The 25170-nt window shown below is 29.1% G+C and overlaps 2 protein-coding genes across 5 annotated transcripts; both read left to right on the top strand.

The window, feature by feature from the left end:
• Positions 1-1376: 1376 nt before the first annotated feature.
• On the top strand, positions 1377-12906 carry LOC126835656 (peroxidase-like). The gene is made up of 14 exons (XM_050568386.1): positions 1377-1450; positions 1735-1887; positions 8929-9070; positions 9146-9345; positions 9422-9595; positions 9676-9854; positions 9929-10127; positions 10889-11086; positions 11161-11308; positions 11374-11530; positions 11592-11762; positions 12040-12238; positions 12309-12414; positions 12706-12906. The coding sequence occupies exons 2-14, from the start codon at positions 1746-1748 to the stop codon at positions 12770-12772; spliced, it is 2082 nt and encodes a 693-aa protein (XP_050424343.1). The 5' UTR covers positions 1377-1450; positions 1735-1745; the 3' UTR covers positions 12773-12906.
• Positions 12907-16375: 3469 nt separating this feature from the next.
• Positions 16376-25151, top strand: LOC126835452 (ectonucleotide pyrophosphatase/phosphodiesterase family member 5-like). 4 transcript variants are annotated; one of them, XM_050568049.1, is made up of 7 exons: positions 16377-17145; positions 21731-21840; positions 21924-22097; positions 22348-22529; positions 22596-22793; positions 23273-23533; positions 24814-25092. In XM_050568049.1, the coding sequence occupies exons 1-7, from the start codon at positions 16801-16803 to the stop codon at positions 24855-24857; spliced, it is 1314 nt and encodes a 437-aa protein (XP_050424006.1). In that variant the 5' UTR covers positions 16377-16800; the 3' UTR covers positions 24858-25092. The 4 variants fall into 4 exon arrangements, with proteins under 4 accessions (XP_050424008.1, XP_050424006.1, XP_050424007.1 ...); XM_050568050.1 differs by lacking the exon at positions 24814-25092 and adding an exon at positions 25129-25151 and having other exon boundaries at positions 16378-17145; XM_050568048.1 differs by lacking the exon at positions 24814-25092 and having other exon boundaries at positions 16379-17145; positions 23273-23988.
• Positions 25152-25170: the final 19 nt, after the last annotated feature.

Raw genomic sequence — 25170 nt, 5'->3', positions numbered from 1 at the left:
TAATAAATTCAATGAGCTATTGAGTGGTTCACGATAAAATTATCACCCTGTTATATATAACATTTCAAATTTAATTTAAATGTGCGCTTAAAATAGGAACAAGATAGGAATAATGCACTAAATGTATAAAAGTGGCATAGGTATTAAATAATATAGGTACATTATTAATATTGATTAAACAAGTTTTTAGGGAAAAAATATGTTTAAGGATTTTTTTAATACATTAAGCTTTATAAATTATAGGTCTTATGTCAATACGAGCAGGTTGACGTTACTTTATACGTATATAGCGTCCGTAAATTTTGATAATAATACTATTTGAGTAGTCGGGTCATGCCAGACCGTGAACCGAAAGTAGAATAATGCATACTCTTCTTTAAAGTGATATTTCCAACTGTCGGACATAATATCATATACTCATCACAAGTGGTGGTTGGTAGGTTAACACGCACCATGTTATTATAGTACTTTTATTTTACAGTCGGATGGTTATAAAAATGTTGATTGCGTCACGTACGTTGTATTTTTTTACCATTAATTTTACACAGTCAAATATTACCATTGTAATAACGCCTACATATTATGTCTACGTTAGCTAATTGTTATGTTAAGAAATCTTCTTCGATTTCTCAAATGACAATCGTCAATCTGATGGTTTGAATTATAATAATTAATTATAAATCAGCGAAGTGTAAAACGATAGGTCGTCAAGTATTAATTTTATATTATGTAAACAAAACCCATGATGAAAAATGCAGAATATCTTGCTCAAATCGAAAAGTTGTATTTTATATCATCTCAGAGCCGTGCCGCTGTATTATACTATAGATTAGACTATTGCGTGTGACTTATTTCTAATTACCCACTTAGTACGTTTATATTATGTCGTTAAAACCGTTTTTAAATTAAATCATTGTGAAATTAAAACGCATTCATGTTCTGTAAATACTTGAGACCGGTTTAAATACATCAAATTAAAACGATCGTGCTATTTAGTTAAAGAAATAAAATCGTTTTAAACGTGACTTAGAGTTTCGAATATTTGCTGTCACTTATCAGTTTTTGGTCATTATGAGATCTCTTGGAACAAATGATTCAGTTATGTAGCAAACAAATTATATTTATATCAGTTTACAAATTGTTCACTAAACTGATTTAATGATGTATGGACCTAAAAATTGGGTAATTGAAGAAATTTAACAACTATTTAAATTCAAACTGTTTCAACGTCATTATATAAACGTACTTACTAAAACTACGTATTACGTTATTAATTGTACCCGTTTTTTTTTAGGTTCTGTATAGATAATTTTCTTGCAAACGCTTAAATATGCAATACATACCTATTAATACGCCATGACAATTCTTTAGTAGTAGTTATTTTATTGTCAGTCCTTCACTGCACTCCTGGAAACATTTTTGTTATTTTGACATGATAAAGCTACACAAAGTGAGTTTCCTCGGTTTATGATAGTTTTAAATCAAAGAACTTATTATTTATAAAAAGCCACTCATATTTTGATATTTTTATGTACGTTTTTCTTTATTACTGTATTTATCTCGATGGTGTTTTTTAAATTATGCTTACAAATATGTACATCAAACCGGTGAATTCATTGTACATATTTTAATTATGAATACAACTTTGTTGACTTGAGTGATTTTTTAAAAAAATAATATATATATTAGATCTTCAGTAGGATACTAACAGTAATTTGTGTACTTTCCTTCTAGCGTCACTTCCAATGAAAGGAATGAGAACAACTTCTATATACTATTGTATTGTAATATCACATAAAAAATACAACGATGCAGAAAATCAAACTATTGAATACAATATTAGTTATTTCAATTATAAACTTTCGAAATTGGACGTTAAAGACAAATGTAAGCATAAGATATAATAGAAAATGTTGAATGGCTCTGCAATATTTTTTTAAATACTATGGTCGTTTTAATCAAGTTTCATTACAATGCATTTAATAATATAATTTTTAAATAGCCTGCCTTAAAAATAATTGTCGTTGTAGTCATTTCAACAGCCATTAAATCAACTATTAAATTAATTAAAAATGGTGTTGCGTGGAATTTCATTAACTGTATGTTTATTACAAAAATATTTTATATAATAAAACATACTTTATGATTTTCTAGCAATAATAACTGGATTTTCCAGTGGTTTTCTTAGATTTCTTCGAAATAATTTAAATAGTAAAAATATTAATTAAAAACTACAAATGATCTAATCGGATATTTTAAAATCTCAATAATTATTTCAGACTAAATTTTGAATATTATTGATTTTGTAGCAGCAATTCCACTGTTTAAATAATTACATTATAATTAAATGGGGGTAGAATAATTATAGTGTATAGTATAATTTTAAAATACTAACAATTCACTATTTAAGTTAATTCTTATTATAATTTCTTGCAATTTTAAAACCTTACAACTATTAGATAATTGTTTTTTTTTTTTTCTTATGTCTACATAGTAAAACGTGTTAGCGGCAATCATTTTTTAATATAATATAATGCATTGTGCGTTTAATGCAAAGAAGAAAGTAATAATTACAATTAAATAAATTGCACATATCATAATAAAATAATAGCATACAGAAAAAAATGTTTTTTTTGGTCATTACTGTAGTATGATAGTATGATACAGAATTAGATACTAGTAGCCTGTAGGGAGTGAAAGTAATTAATTTTTAATTTATACATTTTTAAAGTTAACATATTGTTTTACTTTTTATTGTTCACATTATTCTTGGTTTATACGATTGTACTTAGTATATATTTGTCGAATGTTTCCCCTTTTCACAGCCGAATAACAATTAATTAACTGTACACAATACTTAAAAGTATAAAAATAAAAAACTTTAATTGATACAATGTGTGGTATTTAGTTATTATTGAAACATAGTTATGTTAGGTCATTCAGTGAAATTAGAGTGAACATTGATTCCGAAAAACAGTGGTCGTTTGTTTAAGCTATTTATCAAAATTCCGCAAGTGATAAATGGAGTTTAGTGAAAATCAATTTTTTGGAGAGAATGAAAAAATAAATAACATATAATATTTGTTTTTAAAACATTTTGGAATTATTTAAAATGTATGATATACTAATTTGCTTTGATAAATAACGTTTGTCAAGAAGATGTATTGTAAACCTAATTTTCGTACTTAAAACTCTGGTTACTGAAAATACATTTTACTCAGGCTATAAATTTAGAATAAAAACACCTATAATAAAAATGAAAAAAAATAACATCTGTAAAACACTTTTTTTCAAAAATATCCCCAAGAAAAAAAGGTATTACTGTTTTAAGAAGTGAAAACTAACTTTTTTTAACACCAAATATCAGACTAAATAATGATTACATTAAAAAAAATATATATATCTATATATCATCATCTTTTGATTTATTAATACGCATTTTTACTTAAAAATATTACCATAAACCATGTAAAACAAATTCTGAGAAGCTATGTTTAAGGTTAGAAAATTAATGAAAAACGTTGCCAAGGGCGCTGTGGAGATCTGATAATATAATTACATTTTTTATCAGTAGAACTAAGTATTGCCTATTATTATTAAAGAAACATATACATAATAAATACTTGAGGTTCAAAATTATATTTTATCATTGTGTCACAATATTATTACTTAAAAAACTGTAGTTTAATAAGGTTTTCATGGTTTTTTTGGAAAGAAGAAGTAAAATTTTTACTTTCACAATTCCTTTACTTCTCCTCCTTTCACGTGAAAACTAGAATTGATCAATATAAAAGTAGTAATGAAGTCGGTTTAGCAGTTATATTTATCCACTTTTCTTTTTTATTTAGACAATCAAACTACAACCTGTACTTATATAATATTTTGTACAATGAAACACATATTTATGTAAATAGGAGTTTAAATAGGTATCGGTAGTCATTTTACCCCCTCCCCTCATCAGTTTCAAAAATGTTATAAGATCAGTTAAAAACTTTTATAGCTTTTTAAGTTCGTACTAACGTTTGAGAATTAAATCTTTTGAGATATTTTTTTAGCTCCTAAGTGATTGAATGAATACAAATTAAAACTATAAACTAGTGGTCTGTTTCGAATTTATTTGAATGGCCCATTTAATATTGCAGTAAACATGAGATTAAGAAATACTGCATGAACGGTATATCGCTCCAAATACTGGAAATTTAGCTTTCAGTTAAAACTTGAATTAGTTACATACATTACTTTTTCTTCTTCAACAACAAGTTATAAAACGGTTTTTTATATATAATATAAATTAAAAACATTATATAAACTCATAACATGTCGTTAATAAATTTTATAAAGTAATAAATCGCATGTAAATTTAAGCATGAAAATGTTAAAATATTTTCTTAAGATTAATACAAATCTCCTTTCTATTAACGTTTTAATGATTATCCCTTAACCCGAGTCCTATAGTAGTATTACTTGTATAAAACACGAACTATAAATTTAACTAAATAAGTTTCTGGTATTTAATTAACTTACGCATAGGAAATAAACATCAAATATGATAACTCATTATGATATACCATGACATTTAATCATCAACTGCAAAAAAGTTATTAAAAATCAATTGTCTATTAATTTGTATTGATTTGTTTAGAACCTATACATTTTTATCAATTTATCTAGCACCCTCATTATTTATTCATATGGAAATAAATATAAATGTGTAAAATGTACGTTTAGTTGAAGAAGAATACTATTTTGGTATTTGTTAGATTAATTGTTTATACATTTCAAAGTGACTCTTAGATGAGATGACCTTCAAATAAATTCGATGCAACTTAATAACTCTACTTTCTACAATTGATTATAAATATTATAATAAGAAATTAATAATAATAAATATTTATAACCAATGCTACTAATGCTACTATCAAGATGTGACTTAACGTTTGTTAATGGCGTATATTAAATTAAATAACATAAATATATATTTTTTCTTTAGTCTATGTTATATAATTACATCTTAGTGTTTATTATGTTTTTATTTATTAAAAAAACAAATATGAAAAGTCTACACTTCACGTGGCCTAAATTTCGGGTTGATGTCTAACATGACAGCTTTTTTTATGTATTGTATTTAGCCAATGTTTATCACTTTAACGTAATTAGGATCCAAAGCAACAAATTGTTAAAAAACATGGGTAGACATAACGGCATATACTTTTTTTGTACTTTATCCTTCATCTATATATATTTATATATTATTCGTGTCCTTCGTTATTTGCGTCAATAACAGTATATGTTTATATTTTGTACCATATTTTGATGATATTTTTCTTTTTTTGTGCAAAACGCTATATAGTCTATAGATCAATAGAGTTTCGTACTTATTTCTTCGCCTACCAATGTACTTTTATAACTCTGTTGCGTCCTCATCTACCTCGATCGCTTTTCTCCATTTTAGTATATGCTTGCTATATAATTCTTTGTTTATACTTAAGTCAATAAAATATAACATGCAGAAAAAAAGGCACAAGACAAAAAACATCTTGACTTAAATGTTCATTAGTAAAACCCAAAAGTTAAATAAAATCAACCCCAAAGTACAAATATATATGTGAAACATTAAATGATAATATTTGAATTAAACATTCTAGTTAATTAATAAAAATTTTCAAATAAATAAATATTTTTAAAATAAACTATCTAACTTTAATCAATCATCTTTTTATCGTTTTCATTTCGCTGCATTGTTAAATTGATTAACCCTTCTTTCTAATTGCTCTCATTGCTATATTTTTTTCTAGCTTATCTTCCCATGCAATGTTTTTCTTTTGGAAACAACTTTTAAGGTTCATTTTTAATTTTAAGGTAATTCATTTGATAATTATAGTTTACTGTAAATAAGTGAATAAGTTACGAAAATTACATAATAAACACTATGAATCGGTTTCTAATAATTTTTGACTTTTAATCTAGACAAACTAAACAACTTATGGTTATATGTATGTAATAAAATAATATTAAAAACCCTTAACCATACAAATTATATACTCTCCGCGTATACGACGTATTTCGGCAACAATGTTGTCATCTTCAGCGCTAACGACAGACTGAGTCTCAGTTTATTTTTGGCTTTTAATTTTTTTTTTTGTAAGCTCAAGGCGGGCTAAATAAGAATAAAGGAGCTTGTTACCAATGTTAAGTATAACCTAGACAAGCGTCTAGTCTTTTTAAATTGTTGAAAGTCTAGGGTGATTCGTAGAAATTTACTTTATTAGTTTGTCAAAAAAAACCTAATTAATTAGGTTTCCACACTTTTGAACTTTTTCACAGTATAGTTTTAACTCAAAGTATACTATAGAATTCTAAGGCATTACAGATTTTGAAGTTATCAACAATTGCACTTGAGAAATCTTCTATTAATATAACACTAAAATTACGGTCAACTGCATTCACTTGCTCAAAGATAGGTCATAAAAATAAAGTTTTCAAGGTCTCAGATACTAACTGAATCGATAGAACTCTCTTAATCACGTGCTAAGGTTTGTTATACTTAGAATGGCGAAATAAAATAATTACACGCTTAGATAAGTTTAATAAACGCCAGCTAAAGAATCGATTCACATTGAAAGACAAACAACATTCATTGATAAAATAAACATTAACATTTTTGAATCACCAACAAAGTTTATAAAAAACAAAACATTTGCTCAAATATTTAATAAGAGTTGTTTTAAATATTGTGATTAGGCAACTAAATACACTTGCATGCTTAGGACCAATTTTTAAATTGCTTTATTAATTCAATTATTTCTTTAAACTAATAGTTTTATATTTGAATTGTTTAAATCATTTGCATAAAAATATTATAAATTTAACATTTATAACAGTACTCAATTCGTTTAAAATAGCCATTTAATATTACAAATATTCTAACGAAAAAAATAAATACATTTTTTCAACTTGAAAAAAAGATTCCAATGCTAAAATATGACTCTTTAAAATCCTTAATTCTTCTTTATTTCTCCGTGATAAAATTGGTTTTTTAGAAAGTTTTCGAGATTACTTTTATCAGTTTCTTAATGGGTTATAATTTGATAAAAAAATGTACCATGAAATATCAAGAGATGAAACCTATTATCTATTACCTAATGCCTAATACCTATTATCTATTTGAGTGGAACCACTAGTCGATATTTTAAAATTAGTTTTAAGAGTATATATAATAGAGCTGAATTTATAAGTAATTTATTAGAAAACACTTAAAACAATGGGACACCACAACGGTATAATGTTAAATCTAACAGTTATCTTGGCAGTATTTCTCGTTGTTGTACTAGGGCATATAAAGGATAATGCAAATCATGGTAATTATTATTTAATATTTGTATTATATGATCACTAATATCTTTAATTTATAACTAACAAGCGGCTGAATTTTACATAAAGTTAAATATATAAAAACAAATTATTTGCTCATATGCCCAATGTCAATTTTTAACTCAGGGCGCTGGAAAAATTGAGGCTAAACAGACCCCATACCGTCAGTCATCATGTCTTTTTTAGATGTACATACCCTTATTTATCTTAATAATACATTTTATTATATAATACAATAACCCAAATTTTTAAACAAAACATAAGTACCTAAAATTATACTACTTTATATTGTAAATATATTAGATTAGGCAAAAATAATTCTTAATGAACATAAATATTATAAAAAATCATACATAATAATAAAAATAGAAAGAATTTCAATGTGCTACAATTGTAATTTATGACCACTTTTAGCATTTTCTTTTACTATTCTTTTTGACCTGATGTTATTAGATAAGCTTTCTTCTATTTGTATTATAGCCCAGTTAGTAATTCGATCTTACACCATCGAATTACGCAACCAATTTTTTATACTGCGCGTATCAGAGAATAAGCGTTTGCAAGTCGCAGAGCATAATGGTATTGTAAGTGCTACTTTTGTAAGGTTAAACACATTTGGATAAACTTCATGATTCACTTATTGTTTAAGATACTTAAGTATATATTAGTATTTTAAACATTTATACACAACCTAATTTCTTATTTAAGTCTACATTTTTTTTGGGGGGGGGGGGGGTTCTACCTTTAGGAGAATAAGCCGGGTGAGGGGCTAAATTTATAGGTGTAGGAGCTTTTTGTACCTATAAATTGCAGTTATTTTTTACGACTTACTTATTTTAATTAATAGAATGCAATTTCTTTGTTATAATTTGTTTAGCCTTTACATAATAGAACGCATAGCTGAAAACTGACAAAATTACATCATTATCATTTTAAATACCTTTTAAAAACTTTATCCTTACATATATTTTTTCAAATTAACATCATTAAAATAGTGAATATTAAATGCCATCACACATGAATTATTTAAAGAAATAAATTAAAAAACAACTTTAAGGTTTTAAAATTTAACTAAAAAGTACCTAACGATTGACGACTTTAAAAAAAATTAAGTGATCTTTAATGGAAATGTCATGACAGCCGAATATGTGTTAATCGTGGATATTTGTAAAGGGTTAAGATGTAGGTAATCTATTTTGTCAAAAACATTAAATTTGTTAACTAGTTTTTTAATTATTTTGTATCAGCTTATAGGATATGATTTTTAACGTATAATATTTTATTATGAATGTATATTGCCTCTGGTTTTCGAAGAGTTTTAGGTATTTCGGCGGAGAATAATGACTTAAAAATATAGCTCACACGCTTCGCGAGAAGGTTTGAAATTGGTTTTTTTTTTGGTTTTCATGAAGAATAAATTTTCGTTTACATTACTAAAAACAACAAAGAATTGAGTTAAATAAATTTTAAAATAAAAAAAAGAGAAAAACGTTCATTTGAGGTCAATCTAACCCAGTTATTTACGATGAATTGAATTAAATCAAAATGAACTTGTAGCTGCAAGTGCGAGTATAAAGAAGGGTTGCCCATACATGCATCACAAAGAAGTCTACAATAGTCTAAAAAATGTACTATCGAGACCGAAAAAAATGAAGGGTGATGTAAATGAAGACAGTGATCCGAATCCATTGATTATACCGTAAACACATTAAAAAGAACATACCATATTTATGAAATTTCCAAGTGTACTCTATTCAATATTGTTGTTGTTTAGTGCGATTAACTCAACGAATGCTGTTGGATATTTGTCGGAAGAAGAAATAGACATTGCTGACCGATGTTTTTCAATACCCGAATGTAATTCTAGCGCTCATTATAGAACTTACGACGGTTCTTGTAATAATCTTCGATTCCCGACATGGGGACAATCTGGTTTGGCGAACATTCGTATAATCCAAGCCGATTACTCCGACGGTAACTAATTATTCTTTTCAAGCTTGAATTTGTTGAAAGTCTGCTACCTACACATTATAATGACAAATAAATTTAGGTGTAAGTCAACCAAGGAAAGCAAAATCAGGCAATGATATGCCGAATGCTAGAAAAATACGAACAAACATTTTTCAAAATCGGGAATGCTCAATTGTCGACCGTAACCTTTTTATGGTAGAATTAGGTCAAATCATTGCTCATGATACAACACTAGGATTGTTGAAAATTACAGGTATGATTTTATTAATAAATTGCATTTGTAACTTAAACCCAATTAATAATCTATTTTTCATTCGTGTACCATATGTATAGATGACGGAAAAGTTCCCCAATGCTGTACTTCAAATCACTCGATGCCGGAAAACTTACCAAAGGAGTGTATTTCGGTTGAGGTGCCAGACGATGATCCTGTTTTGGAAAGGAGATGCATTAATATCACAAGAAATATGGACACTCGTGATTTAGGTTGTGACATTGCGCCAGTGAGACAAGTAAGAGCACGCATACATGAGGACTAAACATTTACATTAAAACTTTATATAATTTAAAATGATTCCTATTGTAGGTAATTGGTGTTAATAGCTTTATTGATGGATCGGTGATTTACGGTTTGAACGAAGAGCAAGCATATTCATTGAGAGCACATAAAAACGGCAAACTCGCTACACAAGAGGGACCCGAAGGGACCGAATTCTTACCCAATGTCAGAAATCCAGAAGACGTGTGCTTTGAAGCCGACAATGACACCATTTGCTATACTTCTGGTAAATATACTAAATTAAAACAACTAAAAAATGAAAATCAACAAATCACATTTTCATAAATTCTTAAAGTATACTAAAAAATGACGTGTTACGTTTTATTTTAATATAAATATGTTATTGGGCTGGGGGTCATTCTGAAATTGGCGTGGACAAGTTTAGGATTTCGTGTCATCAATATAAAAGTAGATATAAAGATATAGATTTATTTATTTAAAAATAAATATGTGTACCATGGTACTATAAAACACACGTGTACATTTGCGCTTCATATAATGATCGTATAGCAAACTTTATATAAAGGTACCACAGAATAAATTAAATCACAATGGAAACATTGATAATTAAACATGGCAAATTTAGATCGCATTATCTATGACCTGCAGCCATTATCTAATGTAATCAATTTATTATATCTAATATATAAATATATATAATTCATTTATTTCGGACCCACTCAGAAAATGGCTGCCGTTTTTTGTTTACACAATAGCTTTCCATGCTGATATCATTTATTTGGTGTGGGTACCTGGTAGATCGACGACGACAGCGGAACGCGTTTTAACATGGATATTATGTTATTTAGTATCAATATTATAAGATATTTTCTCCGCTTCATGAAAAAACATTGAGTAAGGCATATGTACTACAAGGTCCCGCAAAAACTTATATATGTTTTTTCGCAGAGCTGAGAAAATAACTAGGTTTTTTTCTAATCAAAACATAACATTCTTGAAAGAACTAAAATGAGTGACATTTTTAAGGTGATCTTAGAGTAAACCAACACCCTGACCTAGCGGCTGAGCACATCATTTTGTTGCGTTTGCATAACGCTATTTGCGACGAATTGCTTAAGGTCAATCCCCATTGGGACGACGACAGGACATATCTAGAGGCCAGACGCTTGTTTGGAGCCATATACCAACATGTCATATACAATGAATATCTTCCTTCTCTTTTAGGTAGGCAGTGAAAAACACCTAATTTTACAATAAAAAACATATAAAAATTCTTACAAATCATTCATGCCTACTAGGAAAGGATTTCGTAGTGGCCAACAAACTCTTGCCGGCTAGTGAAGGATTCACCGATGGTTATGACGAATTTTTGAATCCGACGACCATAACGAGTTATCAAGCAGCCGCTTTCAGACTAGGACACACCCTTATACCAGGATACGCAGAGTAATATAGTTAACCTAATTTATTTCAATGGGGATTCACGACAGACATTTAAATTTCGTTTATAGACTTGTGAACAATTCATGGGACACAACGACGACTGTGAGTTTGAGCAGCTCCTACAACCAAGTACTACTGCTTCAAAAACCAGGAATTTATGAGAGTGTCATCAAAGGAATGCTCAAACAACCGGCTCAAGAAGCGGATAGGTTTTTCCAAAAAGAGGTGTTATTTAGCTATTGCAACCTCAAAAAGATGATAAATCATAAATACTTTTGTTAAGTAGATCACCGATGAATTATTCAAAGGCGCTTCTTCAGAAGGCGATGATTTGATAAGCATAGACATACAGCGTGGCAGGGACTACGGAGAACCGTCGTACAACAAATTTCGTCAACTGTGCGGGCTACCCGAGGCAAAAAATTTTAGTGACCTAACCGATACGATACCTCTAAAAGTAATTCGGTCCACTTTTAATACTACAAAAATAAATACCTTCAAATATCTTATGCATGGTTTATTAATATGTCATTGGATATGAAGAAAAATAAATTTAAAAGAAAATCTAGAAGGCCTAATTAAAGATCATCTAGATTGAACTTTACTATTATTCTAAACAAAATTTCAGAACTCACATTCATCATTTTCATTATAATTATAATAAAATCAGTAGAACTCGGCTAATTATTGTAACTGTCTAAACGTACGAAACTAAAAACACCTTTTTTTTTAAGTACGTGAATCTATTACAAGAACTGTACGAAGACGTGGAAGACATAGACTTTTATGTCGGTGGTCTACTGGAAAACAACAGACCCGGAGCCCTCATGGGTCCAACTTTTCAGTGCATAGTCGGAGAAATGTTTTACAGGTGGAAATTTGGAGATAGTTTCTACTACGAATTTAACAATCGACCAGGATCGCTTACTTCAGGTAAATCAAACAACAGTTACATATTGCAGTTTTTTTTAAATGTAAAATTGATTCTTCAACTGAACTACAGATCAACTAAGTCAGATCAGAAAATCCTCACTCGCTCTAGTTTTATGCGTCACGACTCAGGTAGACTCCGTACCACGTGTTACACTTAATAAATATGATGATGGCCAGTAAGTATTACAAGAATATTTATATTTTTGATTATAAATGTAAATTACATTAAAGCTCATACGTTAAATAATTGTATGTTAGTTGTTTAGTGTTTACAGGTATCAAATTTTCATTAACGTTTTTAAACTAGTTACCTTTTTATTAGTTTCGACGTGTTATCTGTGTAATTCACAAATAAAACGCCTTCCTCAAATCTAATACCTAACGTTTTTTTAATACTTACAATTACTGTTACAATATAAATATTAAGTATGTACCTGTACTGATAGTATTTAATTTTGCGATTATAGAAATCCGAGGGTGTCTTGTGATTCAATTCCATTGATTGATTTTTCTCCGTGGAAAGAATATCACTAATAATTATGTTATTAGTTATCACATCACTTATAGTCAGACATAGTCGTAGTGAAAAATATATGTAGCCCCTTTTAGATTGTTAATGTTTCTATAATATTACTCACTTGTCACTCTACAAATATAGCACATTTGAAATACACGTTTTAATAAACTATTATGCTGTACAAATAAGTTTTTCTAAAATTAATATAATATTCATTAATTTACTCTTGTAATATGTGTATGTTTAAGGTTTTTTATTGATGTTGTATACAAAGCAGTAAATGCGTTAGGTAATAAGCCTATTACTATAATATATTATATGCAATACATTAAACTTAAAACGGGAATGGATCATCTAAAAACAATTAATCAATATTTTTTTATTATTAAATGTATTATTTTGTGATCATCTGTGTTTTTATAATTGTAATTAGCCTAATTTTTAGTACGTGATCATAAAACAATTTAATGGTAACTATGAAATTAAGCAAATAAACATGTCTGAATGATTCGTATTTTCTACTGCTCCCAAACGTTGTGTTTGACTGTAAGGTGTTATCTGAAAATAACTTTTAAACTGCAATAAATTTTGCACTTATAAATTAATTTTAATGTTATCTGTTAAATTGGAGTTTAAAAGATTTGTTAAAAAATACATTGGCCCGTTGCAAAATGTTTACAGAGGAAGTCACTTGAATGATGGTAATTTAAGTAATTGAGAAAAATTATCAACATAATCTCTGGCTTAACAATATTTTGTCAAACAGGTTATTTATCAATAAGACATTGTTTCTACTGGGTACTTTGGGAGGTAAAATTATCTAGCAAAAAAATATTACTGCTACTACTACTCATAAGCTTTACAGGCCATAGTGACCCTTGGCTTCCAAAACAATTCCTCTCCACTTATCCTGATCTTTAGCATACCACTTCTCCAATTCTATATACCCGTCTGTTGTAGATCCTTCTTTACTTTATCTATCCATCTACTTCTTGGTCGTCCTTGTCTTCTGATTTTTTTCATTTATGCCAACATTACGCGTTTGGGTATTCTTTTCTCGACCATACTTTCAAAAAAAAAATATTACGAGTAATTTCCAATATTTGTACACAAATATCATGTGTGAAGGTCATCATAGTATATTACTCAATTATTGACAAAATTTCATTTTATATGACACATTTTTCCTTTGCTATCGATATTATACTGAGTAATATGAATATTAATTTTATAAAAATAATTTAATTTCAAAATAAACACTGTAAATAACACTGAATACTATAGGTCTTACAGTTATATAAATAACTATTTATAGTCTAATACCGACATCATATAACCCTCTTCGTCTTCTCTCTGCTTCTAATGCTCTACTAGAGTTACTCTACTCTTCTACTCACCGCTATCGCCAAATCAATTTACTTCTCTCGATTTTGTTCTATATCTCTCCAATTCTGTACTCCTATCCACACATTCACCTTTTTTTCAAAAGGGGCCTGGCAGTCTTTTCCCTTCTGGCTTACCATCCATCAATCCTAGAATTTCGGCATACTCACTTGGCGCATTATAATATAATGTTATATTACCTATGCCCTACCGTTGTATTATCTGGCTTTTTACGATATTATTGACTGTTGCCATATATTCGTTTTTCCGAACAGATAACGTTTTTACCATCCACTAAAATGGTCAAAATAAGAAACCAAATAGTGTTCTATGGAAAATATGGAATTTTACTTTTTTAATTTTTCATTCACAAAATGAACGCTTTGGACTAAACAATTTTTTTGTTTTTCAACACGATGAATAAAAAACCAGCACTTGAAAACCAATTACAATTTAAGAAAAAATTCTTTAAACTGAAATATGGCACTTCAAAATTACTGAATTGATATTTCACGATGTACACTTTTATCAAGATGCAGCCCATTTAAACTGATAAAACTAATACTTTGATAACTTTCTAAAACAGTGTTATCACAAAATATAAAACAAGTATATGTTGGATTTAAGAGTCTTTTGAGAATTTACTTATGGGAAATAGAATTGATGTACCGGGTGATTGGTTAACTATGGACCACTCAATATCTTTGAAGATATTAGACTTTTTTAATTTTTTTTTTTTTTGTACTATTATAGTTATTAGGTGGGACAAATTTAATGTATTTTTCAAAATTTTAACACCATCCCTTATGCGTTAAAACGATATCAACTTTAGATTTTTAAATGGTAACCCCCAATTTTTTTTGATGATCGTGTTTATTTTTTTAAAATTTAATTTTAGGCGTAAAAACTAGCTAAATCAGACAAGTACTATTAAAGTTATAGCTTAGTACTACAATATTATAATATTAGCTTATATGAGATGCTTTTATAAGTTTTACAGCTAAAGAAAAAAATCGTTTATCGCCGGATCTCACGTTTCACAAAATAAGATTGATTAACGATACGGTTGTAGATTAAAGTTAATAGTTGACGGTCGTCGGTCACAATGAAAACGAACCAATAATAAATCTATAATAATATTATATGGCTAATGTCTTCTTATCTGTTTTTTCTGTAGTGTTCCTAGCGGTGCGGTGTACCTGTACGTATTGAATATTAGGCATTAGCTGCTGTTAACAAACAATATTATGAGCCCTAGTAAATAGTTTTTTTTTCAATTTCAACCATAGGTTACCGTGGTCTTATCACGGTCTTATATAGAGTATATACCGTGGTTCTACCAAAACGATTCGTTTCTAGTGTAAATTAATATCAACATAGAACAAATTATTATAAAAATACGACTACTTGAAAACTAATCAAAAAGTTCATTATTCTAATTTTTTAATTATTATGGTTATTTAGCGTCTTGGTTTTTACTTTAAATATTTAGCGTCTTGGTCTTAATAAGTGTTACTTGTACTGGTGTCTTAACTAGTCAAATTATTAATTCTGTTAGTGAAAATATTTTTAAAAAAACTTTAATAAATAACATTCAATTTTTTGTTTTTTTAGTATAATATTGTATTACATACAGTTAATAGATAATATGTACAGAATATATACAGAAATAAACAAAAATCATTTTAGAAATGTATTTTCAAAAGAGGGCTATCAGCTAGGCAAGTTCCAAAATGATCCTAAGAAGTAGAGCCAAAAAGTGATACTCGATTTGGTATTTTCTCTCATATATATATTCGAATATATAACTATGTACACCTGCATATTACATATGTGACAAATGTGACCAATGAACCGATAGTGCGAGATCGACACGAAATTGCCAACGCGAATTTTGGAATGGCCCCAGACTTAAAACATATCTATGTTATTACAATTAAAAAAACATTTAAAGTTGGCAACGTGTATTAGTAAGTAGTAAAGATGTTGCGAAGATAGATACCATTTTTCAACATTAAACGTACGTACTACGTAGCATTGATGTTTATATCGATACCAAACATGTTATTATAATTATTACCGTATCGATTGTTCTGACTTACCGGCACATCACAATATATATATTAATGTGGGTCGCTATTCGAACGGTCACCGCTGCTCTACCTAGAAGCATCTATGTATATTATTCCGTTTCCATGATTCCCACCACACCGCTGTAACCGAACATTGCCGACAACCTCAGCCGGACCTTGGCTCTTACCGTTGCAACTAGTACCTTAACTACTACACGGAGTGTTACACGGCAATCTCGGTTCGTTTCTTAGCGCACACTTCCGCAACGTGTTCACTTGCCACGGTCACTAACAACGGCTACACAGCAGTATAATGTACCATAGTACATGCAATGTACTAATATACCTTCTCATCTGTCGGACCCTTTCGTAAGTAGGAAAATTACATTAGTTGATTAACCGCCTTATTATGCAGTAATTATAGCAGAAGTACAATGACTATCACTCGGTCACTCGTTCGTTTATTTACCGGCTCGGTTTTCGCACAAAACGCATCATATCGTGTGTAATCGATTTCGACATCGTTAATAACCTGATCCGACGATCGATACAATATTTCCATCCAACCGGTGGCCTAGTATAGTCTAAGTATGTTCGTAGCGACCGTCGTTCTGCTGCTGACCGTGGTGGCCACTACGACAAGTCTCTCCAAACACCCTTTGGTTCTGGTAGTGTCGTTCGACGGTTTTCGGCCGGACTACGTGAGTGACAAATGGACTCCGAACTTGGCAAAGCTCAAAGCGACCGGAGCTGTGCCTCCTTATATGCGCAACGTTTTCCCCACCAAGACGTTTGTCAACCACTTCAGCATGGCCACCGGTCTATACCCAGAGGTCCACGGCGTCCTCGACAATTACATGTACGACGAAGAGTACCAATTGATGCATAACACCTACAAGCAATTTCACTACAACGACCGTGTTATTCCAATCTGGGTAACAATGTCTTAAAATTATAACATTAAATACATAAGTGTTTTTTACAATGTTATGTAATATGCCATGTGAAGGGCACAGGGGAAAACGGTAGTAGTCACATTATGAAAATTTTAGAGTATTACATAAGAACAAAAAAAAAAAAACACATTAAATGCTATTCTCATAAAAAATGTATTTATTTAAACATTCTATGGATATAAATAAAAAAATTATTGGCATATATTGAAAAAAAAATTTCATAATTGGACTTGTAATTGTTCTTCTCCTGCGCCCTTCATATACTTTACGTAGAACACATCCGTGTATTTTAACAGTTATAAACTTAAAAATACGTTTATAGTTTAATGAGAATCATTCGTTGTGAAATTATGTTGGTGTCTTGTGTGTGTAGGATATATAAATGTATAGGAAAACCGGAGAAGGAACGGGTGGATATAAAAAATAAAGATATGAAAATGTGTACATTAAATAAAGAAATGGATAGAGATTTGCAGAGAGAGCGAATTTAGCTGGCTATCCCGACTTGTATTAGAAAAAGTGAAGAGTGATTTGTGGGTATTAAGTATATTTGGTACTAAATTGCCAATATAGATTCCGTAATATGCCAATAATTATATTATGTTACATTTGTTGTTTTGTTTTGGTGAATAATTAAAACTTTAGTAGAATTTAATCTAAAGTTTTAGTTTAGTTAATTTAGATTTACATTTTTAGCGTAGTAAAATGTAATATTATTGATATATAATACTTACATTTTATGATCTTTCAAACCTTACAAACATATTCCCAACGATTTAATAGAAACAATTAATTACGAAGGATGCATCTAAATAGATTAAAAAATACTCAACATTTATAAACTTTAAATATATTTTATTTTTTTAAATGTTTCATACAATAAACGTAGAGATTTTATTTTTAGCTTCTGAGTTCAAAAATACGATTAAAATTAAACAAAAAGTAAATTACTAATAAAAATCCTTAAATCATCTTCAATCGACACACTTAGTGGTGATAGAATCATTATACCTATTATGGTAGCAAATTCAGATTTATTATAATTAGAAGTAGTTCGTGTACTACGTAGCAGTTTATAGTACAATTCAACATCGATTTAACTCAGTATTCGTCTCTATTCAATACAAATATATTTCATGTGTAATATAGGAAAAAACAATTGCTTAATTCATATTTATGGTTTAACGTTAAAATCACCCCATTTAACTTGTATTTAAAGTAAAGGTCACATTTTACTTAATAGTGCTGGGAGGTCATTAATTATTCTTTAGTGTTGATTCTCATTTCAGAACAGAAATATACATACATAACTCAATTTATTTTGAAAACAAAAATATAGAATCGGCCTTTTTTCTTCATAAATATGATTTTAAGCTATAACAATTAAAAAATGTTAATCCATTTAGTAGTTATTTTGGTAAGTGGCTTCGTGTGTTACTCATTATTTGTATGAAACTATGTCCTTTTCGTTCATATTGAAAAGTCGTTTTATTTTAATCCAATTAATCCAACAGTACCTATTTACTTTATGATTATTGCTGATTATAACAGTGATGCATTTATCATGTCTACTGCACACGTGTAGTGATTACAAAATTTCAATCAAGTCTCAATGAACAATTTTTAAAATAAATATTTAATAATTTTATCGCTTTTGATCATTTTTTTTTTCAAAACTAGAATTCTGTTCATTCGCATTTTACATAACCCCCAACGCAGCACTTCAGATAACCTATACTAATCACAAAGCTAGAATTCAAAAGGTTACAATTACCAAAACAATTTTTTTTTTCTTTTTTATTATTTATATTACACAATCTATACAATTTTTATGAACAACAAGCGTAAATAATAAAGTAGACAAATATAATTTTGCTTGATTGCTACTTGCTTGATTGGAGAAAACACCCAGTGGTGGTACTCCGACGTGTATGGTTAGTTGCTCCATAAATACATTAGGATCTTAGGAAATCTCTCGGTCAGTTTCGCTTAAGTCTTCTTGTAGGATTTCCAGGGATATTGGGAGAGGATAGATTGGAAATTAGTGGGTTGGTATGATTGAGGAGGCTTCTGTTGAATCTTTTATAGTGTTGTTTTGCCACTTCATTCACCAGGGCCACATGTAAATCTTTATGTAGTGAATCGTTGGATATATATGGAGGGGACAGCGTTGGTGGTGAGCCTCAGGGCTTTTAATTGGAAAATTTATAATTTTTTTTTTGAAAACATTTTAATACAATAATATAGACTAATGTAAAAATATTATACAACTATATAACTTGATAACTCAATAAAACTATAATAAGTATTGCCATCTACATTTTTTAGTATTATAGCTTAGGGTGGAGCTGAGAAAGTATTGTTTTTACAATGATCTGTTATATTTTTTTGTGTCTGAACCCACGGATATCAATTAAACCGCTTAAACGATTTCTTCATGTAGCAATTTTATAGATCAGAAATCTGAAATCGTATTTGAAGGGTACTTTTTGGGAATAAAAATTAAAAAAGGTCACACCTTCGGTCCTTCCCCTTCAAAATAAAGAAAAACACACGAAACATTTTCATATTTTTGAAAAATTCTGTGCTCTATAACGTTTTTAAAAACAGTCGAATTAGTTTAAATTTGCATGGAATATTCTTTAAACATACTATCACTGCCGATAAACGTTGACAAACGGAAAATATATTTTATATAACTTTTTCTATATTTCTTAAGCCAAGTTTTAGGACTTAAGATCTGAAAGTTAGGCTGAAGGTGGATCTAATGTAGGGTTATAACATTTCAAATTTTCTTAAAATTTTGTAGTCAACATTTTTTTTTTTAATAAGGAGGAACCAAAATTGAGGTAAACATTTCACTATGACCGTTATACATTTCTAGGTAGCTATGTGTAAGAATATCAACGTTTAACAGGTATTTGAAAATATTTGCACTATATTATTAAATACGATGTATAACAACGGTAAAAAATTATTATAGACTGACAATCAAGTCTTTACCCTAGTCCCTAATCGTATACTCCCTAATAATCAGAATATAATTTAAAGTACATTACACCTAGCTTATACAATGCGTTTATTGATTTTTGTAATGATACCAACAATCTTTTTTTTTCATCTGCATGTGCATCTTAGAATAACCGGGAGGGAACTATCCAATGGATATTACTTCCTCCTGGCCTCCGATGCCGTTTATTAAAAAAATAATACAATTATTACTTATTTGGTAAACCTTAAATTTCATAGTAAAATTGTTGACCAAAACCTTTTATATAAGAGTTTTGTGTCCTCTAAATCTAAATATCTACTCTAAACGTATATGGCTCATTATTGAAAATATTATATTGCGTATACTTCTAATTTTGCTAGCCTTTGTTAGTCATTTTTAGAAAACCAATTATTTATGAGACACGAATTTATAACAACGGTTAAACTAATTCACCGCCTCCTTTCACAGTTTAGTAGTTATTTGTATTTATAGTTATATTTAGGTATTTATATTAAATACCTAAGCTTGAAAATATTCCGATAAAATTCAACATATGAAAAACCATTAAAAATCAATTATTCATAATTTCGTTTAAAATAACTGTTAATACAATCAGTATAATATTCAATGTATTATTCTACATTAACTTGATTAAAAATTTAAGACACGAAAAAAAATAAAGATAATTTCAAGTACACAATCAAATGTATTATCCTAGACATGTTTTTAATACTCAAAACATACTTTTAAAAGCGTTACAAGAAAAGTCCATTAAACTTGATTGTTTTGATAAGAAATTACAATGAAAAAACTTGAAAACGATGGGTATGAATATCAAATTGCTTTGAGTTATGCATTTACCTTAAGCTGCACTGTAAGGTTTATATCAATTATTTGTATATTGGTAAAAACAAAAAATTAATTACGTACCATTTATTTCAATAATGATATTGGTTTTTTAATCAATCAAAATGTGTTTACTTATAACTGATTATTGTTTTAATGTAAATAAATGTAAATGTTGTTTAGCCATTGGAAGTCATCACTATATGTAAATTTACAGCCAACAGTTATTATTGATATCAAAGGCAAGATTATTAAAACTAATGAAGTAGTACAAAACAAAAACACGAAAATGACCATTTCGTTAAAATTTTTAAAATTCTAAGCAATTACGTTGAATTGGGTCAACCAATGCTCATTAAACAATTAACTGACATCAAACCGTAGACGTTGCATTATATATTTTATAACACGTTTAATAACATTCAAATCGTATTTAACAAGTCACTTCTTGTACTGCACTATTTTTTGCAATCAACGCTAGTAGAAAGTCAGAAAATTATAAAACTTTCCGAGGCCTGTCTTTCAGAAGAAAATACTTTTTTTATCCAAAAAAAAAATGTACTGTAGAACGTTCTGTGTTTGATGTTTTATCCCTCGAGGCTTTAAGTTTGCCACCGTTAGACTAATTTTTTGACGACGATAATATTGGTCGAGTCGAATATAGAATATAAAACTATATTCGTCAAATTTAGAAATTAAATTTAACAGCATACATTTTGGTATTAGACGGAAAACGAATTCAACGGCGACGGACGACACAGCGGTGTAATGATGTGGATCGCTTCAGAATTCGCTTACCAGGGAAAAATGCCTACCCACATCGCCATGTACAACAGGTATTATTGTCTCTTAATATAATATGAATTGTAAAACAAATAACAAATTTGTTTGAAATAACAACACACGCCGTTACTGACAGCACAATGCCATGGACGTCCAGATTGGACCAAATACTTTCTTGGTTTAAAGACGATAAGAAACCCGCCAATTTGGTTTATGCGTACTTCGAACAACCCGATAAAGAGGGTCACATTTCCGGTATACATTCGCCCGAAATCAAAGAACAAATTGTTAGAGTAGACGCGACGGTGAAGTGAGTCAAATGCAATATACTTATTTTATTGCACTCAACAGCACAAACAATTTATTTTAGGTCTTCTCTCGTGTAAATTAAATATAATGCGGGCACAAGCGTTGTTGTTAAAGTCTTACGTGCTGATTTTGTGCGAAACGAAAAAGTAATAACGTTAACCGTTAAATGTGTGCGTCATATTTTAATGATACACAGTCAATGCATGTTCAACACTTCTTTGTACTTATAGCGTGGTTCACTATTGTTTTAGGTATTTAATTGATCTCATAAAAAAAGAAGGACTGGAAACGAAAATCAACCTAATAATTGTCAGCGACCACGGAATGGAATCAGTTGCTTACGACCACTTGATCTATTTGAATAAGTACGTAGACACAACGACTTTCACCAACATCTCGACTGGACCGAACATGTTCATTCACCCGAACCCTAGTAAATTACATCTTTTCAACAAACAAAATAAGAAAAAACCCACTTATGTCAAATTTTGTTGTTTAGATAAATTCCTGGAAGTTTACAAAAACCTGACTGAGATGGCTAATGCTACAGGACAGTTTCATGTTTACACAAAAGAAAATGTATTGACCAGGTGGCACATGAACAACTCGGCCAGACTTGAAGGACTAATTTACTTATTGGCCGAACCAAAATATGCTTTTTCGGATACATACATTGAAAATAACTTCAAAGGAAGAGGTTAGTATAGTCAAAATGGAATGTAATAAAATGAGACTAACCAATTTATAAATAATTATCTATATTGTAGATATCTTATATAGTTATGTGTTTCACATTTTAATTATCTACAAAAAATAGCTAAAACTTAGGACTAGATTATAAATAATTTCATTATAGTTTTTGTATGCGTGTGCGCGGTGTGACGCGTTTTAGTTTCCGTACAGTATCGTTCTCTCGTGAAACAAAGTATAATTGCTTTTTTCAGTTACAAATAAATAACTATTATTAATTACACATTTTTTACCAACTAATAGTGAGGGTATTAAGTATCTAAAATGTATTGGTCTCGTAAAACAGATAAGTTCACCATGCTACTAATTGTGAGATCATATTTTGAAGTTAATAAATGTTATATTTAATATTACTTCTACTCATTTTTTATTTTATTCAACTATCATGTCCTTTTAAGAATAAATGCAAATTTTGTTCATGTTTAGATATATCCAAAGCCGAAGTAGGAGTCCACGGATACGACAATCAAGAATCTTCGATGCATGCCTTTTTTATGGCCCAAGGACCAGCGTTTAAGAAAAATTTTACAGCGACCCCTTTCGATAACGTCGACTTGTTCCCGCTTGTCGCTCACATATTAAACATTAAACAGTTGAGCAATCACGTACCGACCAACGGTACAATTACTAATGTCCAACAGTTATTGTCAGGCAGCCAAGGTGTATCTATATTGTTTTACAATTCAGGTACACTAATTACCGCTGCTATGTTTATACATGGCGTCGTTCAAAGCTTTTAAAAAGGATACAATTTGAAAGCATTTGAAAACGCCACCAATGTCGTGGAGTTCTGTTATCCACGACTGTGAATGCAATACCTTCACACTCTCAACATAATTTAATATTATGTGCGAGCACCTATTTCCTGCACACTATTCATTGAAGTTACCACGTAATATTACTATAAATATAATGTACACGTTTTATATTTCAACGTAATTAATACCCACATTTATTGAATCTTAAAAGTTCTTGTTTTACCTACCATATGTTTGATCTTTTCACAATTAATTTACAATATCGTAACTTATTGTCACATAAGACCGTTCTTAAATGGTAACTTTTTTTTTCAGTTTAAAATATTATAATAAAGAATTTTGTTATTAAAATTAGTTTTTCCAACGTAAAAAAGTTATTTTTTGCTTTTAAAGCTTTGACATATTTAGATTATATTACATTAAATTATACATTATTGTTATTGTATAGCTTATATGAATAATATAGACGACTATAATAATAACGGATTTTTGTAGACATTTTCAGTTAAAAAGAAAACTCAAAACACTAGTATTTTAAAATATATTTTGAATATTAAAATTAATTTTCCACTTACTATTGTGTTAATACATTTTACTGTTTGACGTTTTAAGAGGACGCCAACTTCTGGTCTTGAGAGAACGTGATACCCTTATTTATTAAGGAGTTAGGTATAGGCAATTTTTTGTAAAATGTTAATTGAAACCTTTTACTGAAATGTGTAGTTATTAGTTTAGCAAATAGAACTTTTTTTTGGTAGTTAAATATTTGTTCGTACTATCACAGCCGGGGTTTTAAATACTTTTAGCTTTAATTCAAAGCAGTTATGTGATTGGTTTTACAATGATATAGGTATTTTTGACATCTAAACATAATTACACAGAATGTAATTTATTTAGTCCATGGTTGTTTTAAACCAAAAACTTCTAGAATAAAATCGAAATTTTAAAGGAATATTGTATCATTTTTTAAAATATGTCTTAAACAAAAGTTATTACCATTTTTATTTAAATGGACATTTTTTTTAACATCAAAGTAGATTACTTGAAATATCGAAAAACAAATATGACAGTGCTCCAAAATGTCATCATCTTTCGATTTTATAATTTATGTTTTTGCTTTAAAACCATCATGAACCGAGTGAAACGCATTCTGTTTTCTATGTTTGATGAAATAAATATTTGAAAATACTGTCAATGTTTCTGTTTCAGTCAGACAAAAAAATGTATTATTAAAAAAAAACCATAATTACTAAACCAATACCACTATACAGTTAAAGATTTAAATGAAGATTTAGTAAAATTTCTTATATTAAACTCCTTAATAAATACGGGAGCTGGGAGGATAACCACTTAATATGAAATAAGAAAGTCATCCAATATCACCATACTATTTTACTATAAAATTCAAGTCTTATAAAAATGTGATAATAAACAGGCACAATATAGTAAATTATCACCCAATACAATTATATTATTCTTAAAAGTGATGCTATCTAAATTTTTTGAATCAAAAATGTTTTACAGGAAAATGATATGTGGTTAATAAAGAAATCACTAAAACAACAG

This window comes from Adelges cooleyi, unplaced genomic scaffold (assembly GCF_023614345.1).
Source record: "Adelges cooleyi isolate 19-005CV unplaced genomic scaffold, UGA_ACOO_1.1 ACOO_flye_CR_arks_rails_tigmint_CR_PRNA_23, whole genome shotgun sequence".
Classification (NCBI taxonomy): Eukaryota; Metazoa; Arthropoda; class Insecta; order Hemiptera; family Adelgidae; genus Adelges; species Adelges cooleyi.
Note: the sequence above shows the minus strand (reverse complement) of the source record. Positions and strands in the feature narration are given on the sequence as shown.